This window comes from Zootoca vivipara, chromosome 9 (assembly GCF_965207765.1).
Source record: "Zootoca vivipara chromosome 9, rZooViv2.hap1.1, whole genome shotgun sequence".
Taxonomy (NCBI): domain Eukaryota; kingdom Metazoa; phylum Chordata; class Lepidosauria; order Squamata; family Lacertidae; genus Zootoca; species Zootoca vivipara.
In genome coordinates, this window is record NC_142592.1 from 1,435,026 (window position 1) to 1,453,156 (window position 18,131).

Sequence of the window (18,131 nt, forward strand, 5' to 3'; positions counted from 1 at the left end):
ACTGAGGAAAGAGACAACTCTCAGGAGATGCTCTCAGGTTCTGGATCACAGGACCCTGTTAAAATAGACAAGACACAGTCCCACAAGGTGTTTTGCAGGAAAATGCAGAGGGAATACTGTACTCTGACAGGAAAGGACAATAGTGGTTCTGAGGCCAAGGAGGATTTGGGGGTCTATAAGGGAAACAGTCCAGTTAAAATCCTACGTTCCTGAAGTGTGTGTGGAGAAGTCTGAAATTGGGGGTTTTACCTGAGGGAAAGGGAAACAGGGCTGACGCAATGGCGCCAGGAAGAGAGTGCGCCGCTGCGCCCTGCTCCTAGTAAAAGTTGGAGAAGGGTTCTTTGAAAGATCTTTTCCATTTACTTGTTACTTAACAGTGTCATTATCATTATCCTACAAATTATTGTAATCCTACAATAATCCTACAAATAATCCTACAAATTATTGTTCAAATTTTGGTGGCAGAAAAATCCTCCAGACTCCCCACCCCCCCAAAAAAGACAAGATAGCATTTCATAAGACAACGAAGTCATAATGCACAAAGACAAGAGGCAGCAGGATACCAGTTTAGCTGGACATGTTATGTTCACCCTAAAGTTCTCACACCACAGTGTGAAGTTAAGTGTCCTGGTGGCAATCATGAAAAAAGATTTCTGATACAAAAATCAATCAATCAATCAATCAATCAAAAGCTTGGGTGGATTTATTAGAAATATATTTTTTCTATAAATGAAGTCCCAAGAAATTAAAATGGTCCTATGTACAATGATAAATACAACTCATGTTTCAAAACTGATGAAATCAGTCCTTATAAAGCAAGGCTCAAAATCTCAAAGGCAAGGCAGAACTGAACCTCTTGCTCTGATAAAAATTAAATGAAAACACACACATCTACAAACGTGTCCTCAATTAAAGCTAGCGAGACAAGCCTGCAACATATTCCAGCCCAAGACTTGAAGAAGACATAAAAGTTCATCAAAAGGCAAAATGAATGTGATCTGTACAACTGAGCCTCAGTAAAGCTGCATGCCTTTCTTCTCGCACCGCAGCTCACTCCAATTCCCAAAATGAGAGCAGTTCAGAGATTGCTTTCTTCTCTCACAACCTGCGTATCCACATTGTCACAGCGCATTGTACTCCACACATTTGGATGGGTCGGTAGGGAAATGTTTCTGGCAAATGGTCATCAGCCTCTTCAAGCCCTGCAGAGATAAATACAAGAATGGCATGCTGGTAACCAAGACCAGACACGGGAGGGTTGCAGCCCATGGGCAGAGTGGATCTGTGCTTACAAATGCTGAACTCTTAAGACTAAAGAAAGTGAATCTCCAGACAATGGATCCACCACTCTTTATCTCACCTGGATGTACTTCCTCTGAGTTTCATCATTCAGAACATGAGCCACATGCTTTGAGAAAATCTTCTCTCGACCAGTTCGCGCATGGATGCCCACCATAGTGACGCCGATAGGCCAGGGGGCATTCCCAATGGCCATCTGCAGATAGGCATCATTAGCCTGCAGAAATAAAAGCAGGCAACTGACGGTCAAGGCAAAAGAAACCAGGGGAGGCACAGAGCCTGCAGGGACAGCTAAAAGAAAGCCAAGAGCCCCATCTTCAGATTTTGTGGCTAACAGTTCTGAGCACACCTGCAGTCCTCATGCTTACAAACTTTATGCAAAATAGCTCCACAATAATTATTACTTTCACTGACAAGGCACCAAAATTAGCATTTCTCGAAACAGTAAAAATCTTACTAGATCAGTTTACAACAAAACACAAAAAACCACTCTAAAAAACAGCATATCCCAGATCTCATTAATCAACACAGAAATTTTCAGAAGCTTGGATAGCGTTATGTGATTAACCCACCCTGCCCAGTGTCTGACAATGTCCACATGCAAACCTGAACGTTAGCCAGTCCAAGTCTCAAAGAATCATACAATGCAATATGTTCTCCCATCCCTGCACCTGAAGGTCTAAACAACTTATACATGCTTGAACCTGCATTTCTATGCTTATTAGAGCTAATAATATTTCTCTGAAGGGTTAAGCTAGAGACACTTTCACGTCCCTTAATGCAGGGGTGGGGAACCTCTAACACAAGACCTAATTAGGCCCACCAGGCCATTTGGCAAAGTCACACTTAGTCACCAATCACCCAAAGTCCCATATGACATCAGATGCAAGCTGTTAAAAATACGGCTGGGCTAAGCCAAAAGGGGCTTCAGAAGCATTGCCAATCAGCTTCCAAGGAAGCACAGTGATTTGAAGTGCTGAGGATCAGCTGATTGTGGGGGCTACAAAGCACAGTGCAGGATTCTTTGCAAGGGGTTAGCAAGGAGTCCTGGGCTGGACTTTGAAGCCTCAATATTCAATGGTGCTTTGAAGTCCCAACAGTCACCTAATTGTTGGGGCTTCAAATGTCACCTCACATCACTGTGACACCAGGTGACCCCCCGTCAATTTTTTTTTGCTCGAGGGAGTGATGGAAGATAAAAATATTGCCTGCACCTGCCTTAAGCCAATTAAGCCACAAAACACAAATATCAATGACTCTGTAAAAGTTCAGTACCTTCACATACTCCCTTTGCAGCATGAACTTGATAATGTCCGTTATTGATTCCTTGATGTCGGCAGGGATATTCTAAAGACAGACAAAACAGCAAATATACAGTGGGCAACGAAACTCGTGGTTCTCATAGCACACTATTATCTTAAATAAGATCACAGATATGATCAACCCTCACAGCCAAAAACGCTTACTTTTGGAGACACTAAGAACTAGCCAGCCTGAGAGAAACCCAGCTCCTTTGTTTGTGCCTGAGTGACTGAAGCAGGCCCGCTTCCAGAGCAGCATGTTAGTTCCTTTGAAAGCGAGCAGTTCTGCTGTACAGTACTGAGAGTGGCTGCAAAAGCCAATCACACCTGATACAGAGATAGAACAGAATAAGAGAAGCTTAACCTCAAGGGGGTAATTATGCTGCGACAAAGAACACACCTTTGCGTATGAGTGGAGGCTTCAGACCTACAGGAGCTTTTATTTATTTGCAAATCTGCAGGGAAGCAGCCAACCCCACTAATTTGCTTTGTCTAGACAAGTGCTATTTCTCCTTGCTTTCCCCAGCCATCCCACCAACTCAGCCCCCACTCCCGTGGTGCTCCAGCTCTGCTCCAGGCTAGGAGGATCTGAGTGGCAGAGGCAGGCAGCTCATTGTTGCCACGGGCTGAGTGTCCTCATGGCTCTGCTTCACTATCCTTGGAGAGAAAAACATGAGCCCTGGAAGCTAGTCCACTAGGATAAAGGAGGCCCTGCTTCACCCATCTCAGTCTTCCCTCAGCCAATCCTTTGCCTTCTTCCCTGCCGCCAGTCAGGGGGTGGATCTCCCTGTCCAGAATCCAGAATCCCTAACACGGCAAAACCTTTCTTAGGTCAATCAAAACATCACAAAACAGTGTGAGAGATTCTGAGTTCTCATCACCAAGCTAGATTGTAAACAAAGTGTGGGACGGAGGGTAACAAATGTCTGGTGGCAAAACATTCCTGCCTAAATCTAGTAGAAGACTTAAGATAGAGTGTGGCTGAAGTTACCCTTTTCCGAAGTTTTCTGAAGAGAGGTCTCAGGTAGGATTCTGTCTGCTTCTGAGTGGCGCTGGTCAGTTTGCCTTGTACACCCCGCTTCACATCGTCTTCTCTGGCGTTCAACTCCTTAGCCCAGACTCCAAGAAGAAACTGAAGAGGACAAACAGATTTAAGCCATTACTGCCACACAGTGGCTAAATATGAACAGTGTCCATAAACTAAAGCTGCAGCCCCATGCATTTACTTACAAAGAAATAGTACTTGCAACGTTAGTTAATTCTGGATAGATCTGTATCTGATTGGGTTGTAATTATTTCACAATTCAATCTATAAATGAATCAATGTTTTCCATGTAACAGAATAGTCCTAGAAAATGATGATGCCCCAGCCATGTCAATGATTGCTTACAGGCCAGAGGTTCTTGCTTGTTAGGCTATTTACCTTCAAGAATTTGGTTATGATATCCATGTCTTTATGGTCATCCCCTTGTCCTAAAGATTCTCCCAAAGCCTGAAATAGAGAGATTTTCCATTGAGATGTCTTCCAAAAACAAAAATAACTGATGCAGGTTTACATAAAGAACATAATATTCCAGATAAAATTAGGAAGTACTTCACAGTGTTCTGGAAAGGCTCTCCCTTTAAATTGCATAGGTCAGGGTTGAGAATGCTAACCAAGTCACATTCCAGTGTTTACTCATATATTCTATGGAATTTTTCAGTTTGTTCCTCTTAACAAGAGAGTCCCCAGGGACAGACACAGCTGAGTGCAGATATGGCATGTTGCCCTCCAAGACACAACAGAGAGGATGCAGACTCATCAAATCCAACAATTGTCTTCCATTCCTGTTGATCATCAGGAAAGGTCGGGTTCCTTGGGCCACAGTCAATGCTACCCAAATGATGAATTTCTCGTAAGAGATGGGGTACGACTCATGAGGATGGGGGGGGATGTGTTTGGCAGGAGCCCCACAAGCCTCATCATGTAGACTTTAAACTAACCCTGCAGGGAAGGGAACCCAAAGCCCAGAGATAAGAACTGGGCCATGTATGAGAGACAAGAAAGGAAGACACAGGGCAATGAAGGCGATGCCTAGTACAGACACAAGCACACACACCTGTACAGAAATCCATGAATCTGAGAGTGGAAGCTCTGTTGAAAGCATCTGAGTAAGGATAAAAGGAGAGAAAAACAAGTGGCATCATTGTGGCAGCATACTACAAATTACCCAGCCAATTGGAAAATGTGGGTGATGATTTCCTAAAACAGATTACAAAAAGAGAATATGATGGGTGTAACAGAGGACTTCAACTGCCCTGGCATCTGCTAACAATTGAATGTCTAATAAATCTTTGCCTTCCTGATCAACCTGCACAAGGAACAAGGAAGGAGCTGAGATCTTGGACTTCATAAAGACCTGCTTGATGAAGTGAAAGTGGTGTGAGCCTTGGGGGATTCCAAGGAGAAGGGGCATAGCTCTGTGGCACAGCACAAGTCTGCATGCAACAGGTCTTAGGTTCAATCCTGGTGTCTCCAAGTAGAGCCAGCACTGACTCCTGCTGGAAACCCTGGAAAACCGCTACCAGCCAGTGCTGAGTCTCATCCATCCGTGGTCTATGTTGGTTGAAGGCAGATTCCTGTGTGATAGCAAGGGACATGAAAACAAAGCCAAGTTGGATTTGTACCTTGGGCTTTAAAGAAAGACAGCTTTAGGAAGCAGTAGAATTCCATGACTAGAAATTCTGAATAAGAAAAAAAGAGCACAAGTGGAATGGGAGATTCTGAAATGTGGAAATAGTGAAAACACAGTCGCAAACCATTCCAGTGAGAAAACAGGAGATATCCCAAGAGACCAGTGTGAATGCACACAGAGCTCTCCAGTGAGCAGAGACTTTAAAAAGACACATACAGGAGACAGAGGGAGGCACATATGACAAAGGACAAGTTTGATGGAGGATCCCAAACCTGTAAAGATGGTTTCAGCAAGGCTGAAGCCTGGAAGAAGCAAAAGCTTACAAGAGATGCTAAAGACAAAAATATAGGGATTCACTGGATATGTTCAGAGGCAGAAGAACAGGAAAGGGGTAGGTCTGCTGCTTGGAGAAGATGAAGAAATGAATGACAGGTGATGGACAGAAGACGGAACCACTCAATTCCAAGTTTGTTTCAGTGGCCCCAAATGGAATTGTTTTCAAACTGGGGAAAGTAGAACAAGTGAGGCATGTGAGTTCAAGTCCCACGGGCCAGATAAATTATGCTGCAAGCTGTTGAAGAAACTTGCAGGTTTTCTTTCAGAGACAGTTACTGTAATCTTTGTGAATAATTAGGAAACAGACGAGGTTCTGTAAGACTGGAGTTGGGTAAATATTGCCCCTATCTTCCAAGGGGGGGGGGGTTGGATCCGGCCACTCCATTTAACACTGATACCCAACAGATTATTAAGTGTCCATAAACATTTGAAAACAATGCACTGATTATCAATCATCATGTGTTTAATCTAGAATAAATCATCCACAGAAGCCTTATCCTTTTTTGAAAGAATTAATGCTTTGGTAGTTCATGGCAATGCCATGGACATAGTACAGGGGTAGGCAACCCAAGGCCCGTGGGCCAGATGCGGCCCAATCACCTTCTCAATCCAGCCCGCGGATGGTCTAGGAATTAGCGTGTTTTTACATGAGTAGAATGTGTGCTTTTATTTAAAATGCATCTCTGGGTTATTTGGGGGGGCGTAGAAATTTGTTCATATTTTTTTCCAAAATATAGTCCGGCCCACCACATAGTCTAAGGGACAGTGGACCGGCCCACGGCGGAAAATGGTTGCTGACCCCTGACATAGTGTATCTTGATTTCAGCAAAGCATCTGATCAAGCCTTCCGTGATATTCTTATTAACAAAATGATAAATATGGGCTGGTCAATTCTACTGTTCAGTGAGTAACCATAATCAGCAGGTGCTCCTTTAATGGCAAGAAGTCTCAAGATTATTGCTACAGGGCTCTAGCCTTGGTTCCTGTGCTGTTCAAACTTTTTTTTATAAATGACTAGCCTGAGGGCATAGTGCAGGCATCCCCAAACTCGACCCTCCAGCTGTTTTGGGACTACAACTCCCATCAACCCTGACCACTGGTCCTGTTAGCTAGGGATGATGGGAGTTGTAGTCCCAAAACAGCTGGAGGGCCAGGTTTGGGGGTGCCTGGCATAGTGGATATCCTTATCAAAACTGCAGATCACATGACGCTAAGTAGATCTAATATCAAAGAACAGAGAATCAAGATTCAGAACGACCTTGACAGGTTGCAACACTGGGTCAACATGATGAAAGTAAGAAATAAATGTTAAGTCCTGTAAACAGGTACAAAAAGGGCAGAAGTTTAAGATGGGGAAGACCTGGCTTAGCATTAAAAACATACAGGTGTCCTAGTTGATTGCAAGCTGAACATGGGCAGGGCAGTGTGGTGTGGCTCTTTAAAAGAAGTTAATGTAATTTTTAAGTGGTGTTAACAGAAGCAAGTGTGTTCAGATCACAAGGAATAGAGTTCACTCTAGTCTATGCAGCTGAAGAGCAGTGCACCCAGTGATTGGTGCCATGCTAAAATACACTGATAAACTAGAGGGTGGCCAGAAGAGGGTGGTCAAGATGTTGATAGGTGAGGAAAACATTTCCTATGAGAAACAACTGAAGGAGCAGTTTGTTTAGCGTAGAGAAAAGGAAATTAAGGGGAGATGTGATAGAAGTCTTCAAGTTCTGGCTTCCTTAGGAGCAGACTGTCTCAGGTAGAGAGCATATTTCAAGCCATTATAGCAGCAAGCATATGGGGGAACCCATAATCAAATTCAGAAGCCTCTCCCTGACAGTCCCCCTCACATTTTAGACAAATTATGTCCTCCCCAATAGGCATCTTAAAAAGAGCAAGTAAGGGAGCCATTAAAAAGGCAATGGACAGGGTGCAGGTTTCTGCCAGCCTCCATGCAATTTCACCACTATGGACAAATCTTGCAGAAATTTCTGCAGCCCAATACTAGCATTGTCTCTTGTCTAACTAAATTAATTAGTAGGAAATTATAAAACTTGTAAAATTATACAAATGAGAATTATGTATATTTTCTCAATCTGCATTCTCAATTTTTGCAAGTAGCAGAATCCATCTTCTCTTGGTGTAGAATTTATTTACCAGCATGGGGCCTTGGTCACAATTTGAAAACAGTAAAAAATAATATAATACCTCCAATTCTTCAATTGTTGTGTTCTCTTCATGGACTTTGAGATCATTCTGTGTATCATCCTCTCCCTGTTCCTGCCCACCTACAATTTCATTCAGATACTGCTGGTCAATCTTATCCAAAGCAGCCTTCAGGTCATTCCTTAATCCCTATGGAAATAAAAACAACAGTTGAGAGTATGCAGTTATCCTAGGAATTGTCATAATTGAAGCCCTGAAAAAAATATGTTTAAGTATCGTACAATTTTTATGTACAGACTTTGAGTATCATGGCATCATACTACATAACCCTGTTAGTTGTTTTCAACATTAATAAATAATATCATAAATAACAATACTGTGGGGGTATTGCTTTTATTTGTTACTATGGGATGTATTTTTGTGTTTTAATGTTGTAAACCGCCTTGTGATCCTTGGATGAAAGGCAGAATAGAAATTTAATAAATTATAATAATAATTGTATAATCATGATTTAGCATTAAGAGAGAGTTCATACCATTGGAGAATCCTACACAGACATCTCTAAGGGCATACTGGGCCTAATAGTATAGGCAGTGCCATTCACACGAGTAGCCACAATTTGAATAGTGGCAGTTCTTTCTCTGAAACTGATAAATGCATGAACTGATCCCAAGTCTCACTACAGTAATACAGTATACGTAAGTTTGTCCTCTAAACAACAAAAAGCTTACAACTGAGGTCATCTGAAAATCCAAACCATTATTTATAACACTAAATTGTAGCAATAAGTTGATAGAAGGCACTTGACAGAAGTCAAGATGACAGAAGGCACTTTCTGTGTCCCTCTATGTGGGATTATAACATTATATATTTAATAAGTATATACACAGGCAGGGGCACAAGAAGCAGGATACCCATAGATATGTTACAGGTGCACCAATTTTGCACAGGAATAGCCCTTTAAACTATCTCTCTTATGCACAGATTTACCTTGTTGACTTCTGGCGCTAGAATTTCTATCTTTCGCAGCCTCTGAAAGGCATCATAATCTGTTTCTCCAAAAAGTCTGATAGGTTCACCCCGTTCTCTCAATCTCCGCATGACCTGGAAAAAGTCAAGTGTTTCTTTTAAACAAATGAAGGAAATAGAACAATTTTCACGGAATTTATCATTCCTTGCTAAAGAGCACAGAATGGGCAGCAACATACCTAATGATGACTAGTGGCAGCTGTTTAGTTAAATATCATTACAAAAGTGGCACCTCTGATCTATGGAGCATATGCAAGTAGAATTCTGTGATGATTAATGGGAGTTCCTAAGCCACATTAAGTTGCAGACATTTAGGCTACACTTTGGGGCAATACATACAGATATATGTCTGAAATGTGGATGGAAATTAATACATTATCTCTGATGAACTAGGTCGGGGGGAACCCATGTGGTGCCCTCTGTGTACTGTTGGGCTACGTCTGCCCCAACCAGCATAGCCAGCAGTCAGGAATCATGCTAGTTGTGGCCCAGGAACACTTGAAGGTTTGGGGCAGATGTAACACAGGTTCCATCCTCTTTCTAGATTGGGCTTTCCAATTTTACAACAATTGAGGAATATGTCTATAGCTTGGAATATTTATTTAAATCAGGATTTGAAAACAGCTTAATATTGTCTTAAAATCCTAATTCAACAGGAAGCCTGTTGAGACTTAATCATGCTTAACAAAGTCAGTGGGTGATAGCCAATGCCTGACATACTCAGCAGACCCACTGGAATCAATGTGCTAAGAACATTTATTTCCATGGGTCTACTCTAAGCATCTCTAACATTAGGCATCAGACAGTGATATCATTGTAAATGCAGTTATGGCAATAGGAAAATCACTCTCAAAAGGGGAGGGAGGGATAACTCCTGATCTCCTGCAGTTAAGAGTAAGCCATCATTATGCCTGCACTGGCTACAGGTAAATCAGTAAAGTAAAAGTTACTGGTGTGAAATTTTTGCTGGCTGAAAAGCTAGCCTGATGAATATCCTCATATATTTAGCTAGCTGATGCCCTAGTCTCTTGTACATCTTCATGGACATATAGTTAATTAATGATAACTAAAATTTCACACAGTGACATACAAATACTCTGCAGATTTGTTAATCTGGTGATAGCAATACAATTATCTGCATATTTGTATTTTACCTCTTGTCTAGAAAGAGTCATAGGCAGCTTCTCCTCTGCCAACTCTAGTTCCAGGACTGGATTTGATGCAGTTATTGTCTTCTCCTCCTCTTCCTCTTCCTGCTGAACCTAGGTAGAGACAAGAAACATAACATAACCCAGTTTTAAATGTGGGCACAGAAAAAGTCTTAACTCCCAGAAACATTGATTGCTTCTAAGGGCAGCTACACAGCACAGCCGACATGCAAAAACCTGACTGAAATGTCTAAGACATGCCAGTAATTTAATACAATTTAGAATTCGCTTTGCCCTGAGTGTTGCACAACTGTCTACAGAAGTTTTATATAGATAAACTATAGGCTGCAAGCATTCCTCAGTTCTCCACTCCACAAAGTATGGAAATAATTATAATTTCAGACAAAACAAAGCTATCGTTTTTGTGAAGAGAGACCTGCTACGTATAGTCAATATGGTATTCAATACATTCAATATGGTATTCAATACTATCATGGTGATATGCATAACTCATCAGCCACTCAGAAAGTGGACAGAAGGAGAACTATGTTTACTACATATGGGAACTAGACCACTATATACAGGCGAAACTCGGAAAATTAGAATATCGTCGAAAAGTGCATTTATTTCAGTAATGCAACTTGTTTATTTTTCTTTTAATTTTTACAAATGCTTTCTTTTGGAAATTCCACAGTAATAAAACAAATAGTTACAATAATACAAAAATAAACATCACTATTACATTTCATTAATTCCATTCCATTTATAACTGACCCGCCTAACAACAAATAATTACAATTACAACAAATAAAGGCTTGACATATCTTGCTTTGCATGTCATGCATCTATCTCATATATTAGTTTCACCTTTTAAGTTGCGTTACTGAAATAAATGCACTTTTCGACGATATTATAATTTTCCTGAAAACTATGGTTTCCAATTGTGATTTGGCGGCACACTATGGCTTGCACAAACCAGTTTGCCCAATCCAGCTAGACTGGAAAACAATGGGCAAACCAGGAAAACAGAGCACATACAAGGAGGGAGAAGCCAAACCACAGTCTGCTATTACATGTGAACTGAGGCTTGAGAAAATATCAGCTACTACCTGAAATGTATGTTGTCAGGACCCACCCTATTTATTGTGGTTGTATTTTTTGAACTGATTTTTACATTGTTGTAACCTGGCCTGTGACATGAGGGTGAATTGTGGGTAATAACAATAACAATATTTTTCTGTGCAAACTATTATACCCTGGTTGAGCTGTTCTCTACCATAGACAAAGGTGACAATTTCACCTATCAATGCAGAATGCCATTCAAGCATATCTCTATTCCTTGGGGAAAGCTCCACAATGCACATCTGGGACCAAGTAGTAAGCAAAAATTACTTGAAAGGCAATGATTTTTACAGAATAGTAGCCCTAAGTTCATTGTATAAAACAATATTTTAAACCACAGAGCCTAGGGCTTGCCGATCAGAAGGTCGGCGGTTCGAATCCCCGCACAGGGCGAGCTCCCGTTGCTCGGGCCCAGCTCCTGCCAACCTAGCAGTTCGAAAGCACGTCCAAGTGCAAGTAGATAAATAGGGACGGCTACAGCGGGAAGGTAAACGGCGTTTCCATGTGCTACTCTGGTTCTCCAGAAGCGGCTTAGTCATGCTGGTCACATGACCTGGAAGCTGTATGCCGGCTCCCTCGGCCAATAACGCATGATGAGCGCCACAACCCCAGAGTCAGTCACGACTGGACTTATGGTCAGGGGTCCCTTTACATTTACCCCCAAATAGCTGTGAAAGAGAAGTTGGTTATGATAATAAAGGAGTTAAGACCCAGACAGAAAAAAATATTAGTCATTTTACCAGTTGGATTGTTACTAGCAATGTCTGCACCAAATAAAATAATAGTACTTTCAGGACTTTAGCAAATGCACCTACCAACATTTGTAAAATGTCAGGATTTTTTTGCTTTGTTTTAAATATACTAACAACATTTCAATGAAATGCAGAGATCTTGGTGAGCTAAAATGTCTCATAGTTTTATTTGAAAAGCAACTGGCTCCATCCACACTCCTAATATTTTAACCAAGTTTCTCTAAGTGGGACATAAGCAACTAGGTCAAACGAGAAATTACACAGCTACTTGATATTATTGCCATGTGAGTTAGTAAAACTGTAGTGACAGCCAGAAATGAACAGAAACGCTTTCCTTCATAGTTCTAGTTACAGGTAGATGGCCGTGTTGGTCTGACGTAGTCAAAACAAAATAAAAAAATTCCTTAGAGACCAACTAAGTTTGTCATTGGTATGAGCTTTTGTGTACATGAAGAAGTGTGCGTTTCGTGTGCTGAAGAAGTGTGCATGGTTGGTCTCTAAGGTGCTGCTGGAAGGAATATTTTTATTTTGTTTCACTTTCCTTCATAGTTAAACACAAACCAGTGCTTCTTTCTGGGGATACTCAAGGGAATGCAGTACTAGCACCTTTCCCCAAAATGTTAAAAGTGTGGCAATTACTGTTATTCATGGTGAGTGCCAGCACCTTTTTCTATTAAAGAAAAAGCACCCTCTCTGGCAGGCTCCCTCCACACATTCTGCCTCCTTCCTCACTCTAAAGTTATTCCGCCATGGCCCTCCATTTCACTCCTGCAGCTATAGGCCTGTGCACAATATGGTATCTCATTAAGTCCTGGCCCCACCTGCTTTCATCATAAGTCCAATGATGATGTGAGTCATAATAACTCCTCCTTCTAATAGAAGTTATAAACCTTATCTTTTCATAAATGTTGCAAAGGAAATAAAAAAAATAACATAAAATACCATAGAATCAAAGGTCTGTATAGTTAAAGCTATGGTTTTCCCAGTAGTGATGTATGGAAGTGAGAGCTGGACCATCAAGAAGGCAGATCACCGAAGAATTGATGCTTTTGAATTATGGTGCTGGAGGAGACTCTTGCTGGAGTCCCATGGACTGCAAGAAGATCAAACCTATCCATCCTGAAGGAAATCAGCCCTGAGTGCTCACTGGAAGGACAGATCCTGAAGCTGAGGCTCCAATACTTTGGCCACCTCATGAGAAGAGAAGACTCCCTGGAAAAGACCCTGATGCACAAGGAGAAGGGGCGGAAGAGGACAAGATAGTAGGACAGTGTTCTCGAAGCTACAAACATGAGTTTGACCAAACTGCGGGAGGCAGTGGAAGACAGGAGTGCCTGGCATGCTCTGGTCCATGGGGTCACGAAGAGTCGGACACAACTAAACGACTAAACAACAACAACCATAGAATCATAGAGTTGGAAGGGATCCTAACGGTCATTTAGTGCATTTTTGCCCAACATAGGGCTTGAACCCATGACCCTGAGATTAAGAGTCTCATGCTCTACTGACTGAGCTATCCCAGCAATCCTACTTCATAAAAGCTAAGTTCAACAGCATATTTGAAATATCATGTTAAATTGAATCTTCTCTATATTACTGCTAATAAATCTGTCTAAAAGAAACTTGATTTTAATAAACTTAATGACTTGTGAAAGACAGTACAATCATACCTCGGGTTAAGTACACTTCAGGTTGAGTACTTTCAATTTAAGTACTCCACAGACCCGTCTGGAACAGATTAATCCACTTTCCATTAATTTCAATGGGAAAGTTCACTTCAGGTTACTTAACCTGAGGTACCACTGTATCAGGCATATAGGCCTGACACTACAGGATACTGTAGGATACATCAGATTATGACCAACCATAATGAGGTCAGATAAAATGGGCCTGCTTTAGGCAGAAGATTTTGGGGTCCCAAAAGAAAGGCAGCAAATTGACAATTTTTTAGTTCTATTACTTCCCATTACAGTGATACATTGTGTTACAGATGCTTCAGGTTACAGACGCTTCAGGTTACAAACTCCGCTAGTAGTACCTCGGATTAAGAACTTTGCTTCAGGATGAGAACAGAAATTGCGCTGCGGCAGCAGGAAGCCCCATTAGCTAAACTGGTACCTCAGGTTAAGAACAGTTTCAGGTTAAGAACGGACCTCCAGAACGAATTAAGTTCTTAACCCAAGGTACCACTGTACTAAATTTCCACGCTACAATCCTCACATCCAAACTGTTTTGAGACAGTCAAAGTGAGGTGGAAATATGAGCAAAGGCCTTCCAGGTGACTTTATTTGTCATGATGTGTCTTACGTATGAGCTTAGTTATTATTTCACCCCAACTAAACAACAAGAAATGCAAGCTGCATTTCATAGCCTTTCAAGAAGTGGACATTCTTGGCTAACAGGTCGAGCCTAACCATGTCAACTCAGAAGTTAAAATCTATTAAATTCAATGGGATTTATTCCTAGGTAAACAGGATTACGCATTCAGGCCACCACCCCCACTCCCACCCCACAATGGAGCCAGCATCTAGAAATTAGCAGCCTCTACTTTGCTTTACAATAGGGTTGGTTATATCAGATCCAGGGTACATGCCTGCTGGAGCACAACTTAAAAATAAAAGCTTTATTCTCAAGCAGCCTCATGCCCTCCACAGAAGAAGCCAAACTATAAACACAAATTCAAATAGCTGCGTACTCATGCATGCCTCTTCCTGCATTGCAAACTTTTTTTGGAAACTCATACCTCTCCTGGTGGCTTCTCGTTTACAAGCTAAAGTGCAACAGTGATAGAGTGAACAAAGAATTATTCATTTTTTATTAAATAATAAAAAGGATAGAGGAAATATAAACAGCATTCACCATTCATTTGATTATTTTTAACAAACCTATTCGTAATTTTTCCTAGCCATCATATTGTAACTATTTAAAGTAACTCTCTCACATATTAATCTCTCACACACAAACATTTTGATACTTTCTTTATCCAGATTCTAGAACTGTAGAAATTTACGCCAACATTCCAAAGAATCTCTTAGTTGCATGCCCTTTATAAGTTATTTTATGCATTAAGATCTGACACCATCTATTTCTTTTCCCTGCCTCTTTGAGTAGGGGGTCTTGATTCTTCCCATGGTGATTCTTCCCATGGTATTAATACATTTTAAACTATGATTAAGCAAACATTGCACAGCTAACCAGAATCACTACCATTACTGCTTTCGCATTACCTTGCAACCACATCTTTCAAAATATGCCTCTTCTTCCTTCTTGGCCAACTCACTACGCTTAAAGTATTTTTTATTTCCCTGAAAGAAAGGAAAGTAGTTACTACATTGTGATGTTTCATAAACAACTAACATTTATTCTTTCAGTAATGTGAAGCACAATGGGATGGGCTGTCAGATTCTTAACAGCTCAATGATAGTTAACAGGAACCAGGCTCCAGAAACACCGGCGAGCAGTCCATCGACCTACCCAGCAAGCAATCCAACGCAGGGAGGTAGAGACTCCTGCTTGCAAGGCTTCCTGAAAAGGGCCCGACAAAAGCAGCCTCAACTCGGAAGCTCTCGCAAATGCAGCGAGGCAGAGACGCCGCCGAAACGAAACGGGCTCGGGCCGCTCGGGCCTCGGGAGAGGCTCCCCTGTCGCCGCCGAGGCCGCTAACGGACCCTGTCCGGCTACGGGGCCACAACCCTCCACTCCACCCCTACCCCGCTCAGGAGGAGGGCTCCGCACCGCCCTCTGGGGACCCGGGCCTCGGGGAAACACCCCGGGACGGCAGGGGGGGCCGCCCGGCGACCACGGCAGGACGAGCCCCTGGGCCCTGGCGGCGCCTCTCGGGGACAGCGGCGCTCGCGCGCAGTCCCGCCTCCTCTTCTTTTTTTCTGGGGGGGGGGCAGAGGGTCGCCTCTCTCCTGCTTACCCCGAGCAGCTCCTTCTCCTCCAGCAGCTTCCGCTTCCGCTCGATCTCCGCCTTGAGGACGTCCATGGTCCCTTCGCCTCAGATGCCGGCAGGGAGCGAAGCAGATCCCTCGGCCGCCACTTCTACGGAAGCCCCGGAGCGAAAGCAGCCAGTCCGCGCAGCCGCAGTGACGCGCCCGGCCTCAGACGCCGCGTCGCTTCCGGGTGGCGCCCTTTCCCCTTGGGGTGGGAAGAGGCAGCAGCAACAGCCGTGGAGGATCCCGGGATTTTTCCCATGGGGGCGGGCGGGGTTGGAGTCGATGGCCAGGACAGAAATGGCCACCCTATTGGACTAGGATTCTACACAAGTGGAAACCTGGGGAAAGTGTATTTCCGATGTTTGATGGCTCACAACACCACTTTTTTGGGGAGTAATACCATAAAATTATATATCAAAGGAAAGATAATTTAATAACTTTTATGAAGGATTATTTATTACAACAGCAGTCATAAAGAAGAAATGTGAAACACATAGAAAAAATTAGATATACAAAAATTCTCACCATGTCAGTTAATACTTAGTTGGGTAACCTTAAGCTTTAATTACGGCCTTACAACACCTTCCCATGGAGTGAACCAAGTTTTTCAGTTCAGCTGTAATAATTAGGGTTGCCAGACTCAATAGAGGACAGGACTTCTTTGCCTTTAATTGCCCTGCTCTCTTTTGAGTCTGGAAACCTTAAAGAGAAACCAGCAGACCTTTTGTTTAATTTCCAAGCAAAGGGTCTGCTGGTTTCTCTTTAAGGTTTCCAGACTCAAAAGAGAGAAGGGCAATTAAAGGCACAGAAGTCCTGTCCTCCATTGAGTCTGGCAACTCTAGTAATGTGAAACTAAGATTGAATTGTTGCCTCTATTAATTGGGTGTTATTGCTGCGTTGCTTCTGACTAACAGGTTTCTTTAGTTGGCTCCATATATTTTTTTATTGGGTTAAGGTCTGGGCTATGTATTTTTGGTTATTTACATTCCCATTAATGACGCAAATTCTGCCCACACCTAAATGTAATACAAGCCCTAAATGGCCTCGGTCCAGTATACCTGAAGGAGCATCTCCACCCTCATCGTTCTGCCCGGACACTGAGGTCCAGTACCGAGGGCCTTCTGGCGGTTCCCTCATTGCGAGAAGCCAAGTTGCAGGGAACCAGGCAGAGGGCCTTTTCGGTGGTGGTGTCCATCCTGTGGAACGCCCTCCCATGAGGTGTCAGAGAAAAAAACAGCTACCAGATTTTTAGAAGACATCTGAAGGCAGCCCTGTTTAGGGAAGCTTTTAATGTTTGACAGACTCTTGTATTTTAATATTTTGTTGCAAGCTGCCCAGAGTGGCTGGGGAAACCTGGACAGATAGGTGGGGTATAAATAATTTATTATTATTATTATTTAATAAATTATTTTATTTCATTTTTCTGTTGGAAGCCGCACAGAGTGGCTGGGGAAACCCAGCCAGATGGGTGGGGTAAAAATAAATTATAATAATAATAATAATATTACAACCCCAGATCATAATACTTAATCGGGTGTTTCACAGTAGGTGTAGTGTAAGTAGGATGTAAATCTCTGATTCTTCTCATGTATTTCAAGCTATTACTACCAAACAAGGAGATTTGGGTCTCATCACTTCAAATAACACTGTCGCATTGTTCCGCTGTCCAGTTAACATGGGTTATTTCCCAGTTTAATCTTTTCAATCTTTGTTTGAAAGATAGCAATGGCTTTTTCCTTGGAATTATAGCATTTAGACCAAACATCCCCAAACTGCGGCCCTCCAGATGCTTTGGCCTACAACTCCCATGACCCCTAGCTAATAGGACCAGTGGTCAGGGATGATGGGGATTGTAGTCCAAAACATCTGGAGGGCCGAAGTTTGGGGATGCCTGATTTAGACCATATTCCTGCAGTCTGCGCCGAACAGTCCTTGCACTCAACTTCACGTTACATTGCACCATGTCATCTTGTATATACTCGGATTATTTTCTTCTGTCATGTAGGCACAGTCTCTCAATTCTTCTATCTTCACTTGCTGTTGTGCATCCTTTCCTGCCTTTACCAGTCTGATTTTGTAGTGACTGAAGTCTCTTTATACTTCTTCATAAATTTAGAAATGCCACCTTTGATTAAGTTTCCAGCAATTTTTCTTCTACTTTCTTCATAACTGTAACCTTGTTCACTTAATAGTACTATTTTACATCACTTTCTGGGTGACCAGTCAACTCTTTGCACCATTTCTTTAATTTTATTGCGTTTTACAAGCTCACTAAATGAAATAACACAAAAAAACACAACCAACTTGATAGCAATCGCATAACACACTGACAAATGTCCTCTTCTCAGCTCCAGTACATAACATCAATAGCTGAATC

General features: G+C 42.2%; 1 protein-coding gene across 7 annotated transcripts; it reads right to left on the reverse strand.

Moving 5' to 3' along the window:
* Window positions 1-681: 681 nt before the first annotated feature.
* PRPF18 (pre-mRNA processing factor 18) lies at window positions 682-15,878 on the reverse strand. Of its 7 annotated transcripts, none has more exons than XM_035128149.3 (12): window positions 15,739-15,878; window positions 15,044-15,121; window positions 14,560-14,586; window positions 9,949-10,056; window positions 8,756-8,869; window positions 7,808-7,954; window positions 4,700-4,747; window positions 4,024-4,092; window positions 3,592-3,732; window positions 2,575-2,646; window positions 1,361-1,516; window positions 682-1,202 (listed from the first exon to the last, which is right to left on the reverse strand). In XM_035128149.3, the coding sequence occupies exons 1-12, from the start codon at window positions 15,802-15,804 to the stop codon at window positions 1,122-1,124; spliced, it is 1,107 nt and encodes a 368-aa protein (XP_034984040.1). In that variant the 5' UTR covers window positions 15,805-15,878; the 3' UTR covers window positions 682-1,121. The 7 variants fall into 7 exon arrangements, with proteins under 7 accessions (XP_034984040.1, XP_060135462.1, XP_034984041.1 ...); XM_060279479.2 differs by lacking the exon at window positions 15,739-15,878 and adding an exon at window positions 15,291-15,697; XM_035128150.3 differs by lacking the exon at window positions 14,560-14,586.
* Window positions 15,879-18,131: the final 2,253 nt, after the last annotated feature.

Excerpts from the sequence above, each read along its gene's own strand:
- PRPF18 (XM_035128149.3), bottom strand. The coding sequence starts at position 15,804 with ATGGACGTCCTCAAGGCGGAGATCGAGCGGAAGCGGAAGCTGCTGGAG. Across the intron at positions 8,870-9,948 it reads TGACTCTTTCTAGACAAGAG|GTCATGCGGAGATTGAGAGA; the intron begins GTAAAATACAAA and ends GACTTTTTCCAG. Across the intron at positions 4,748-7,807 it reads CAACAATTGAAGAATTGGAG|ATGCTTTCAACAGAGCTTCC; the intron begins GTATTATATTAT and ends ATCCTTACTCAG.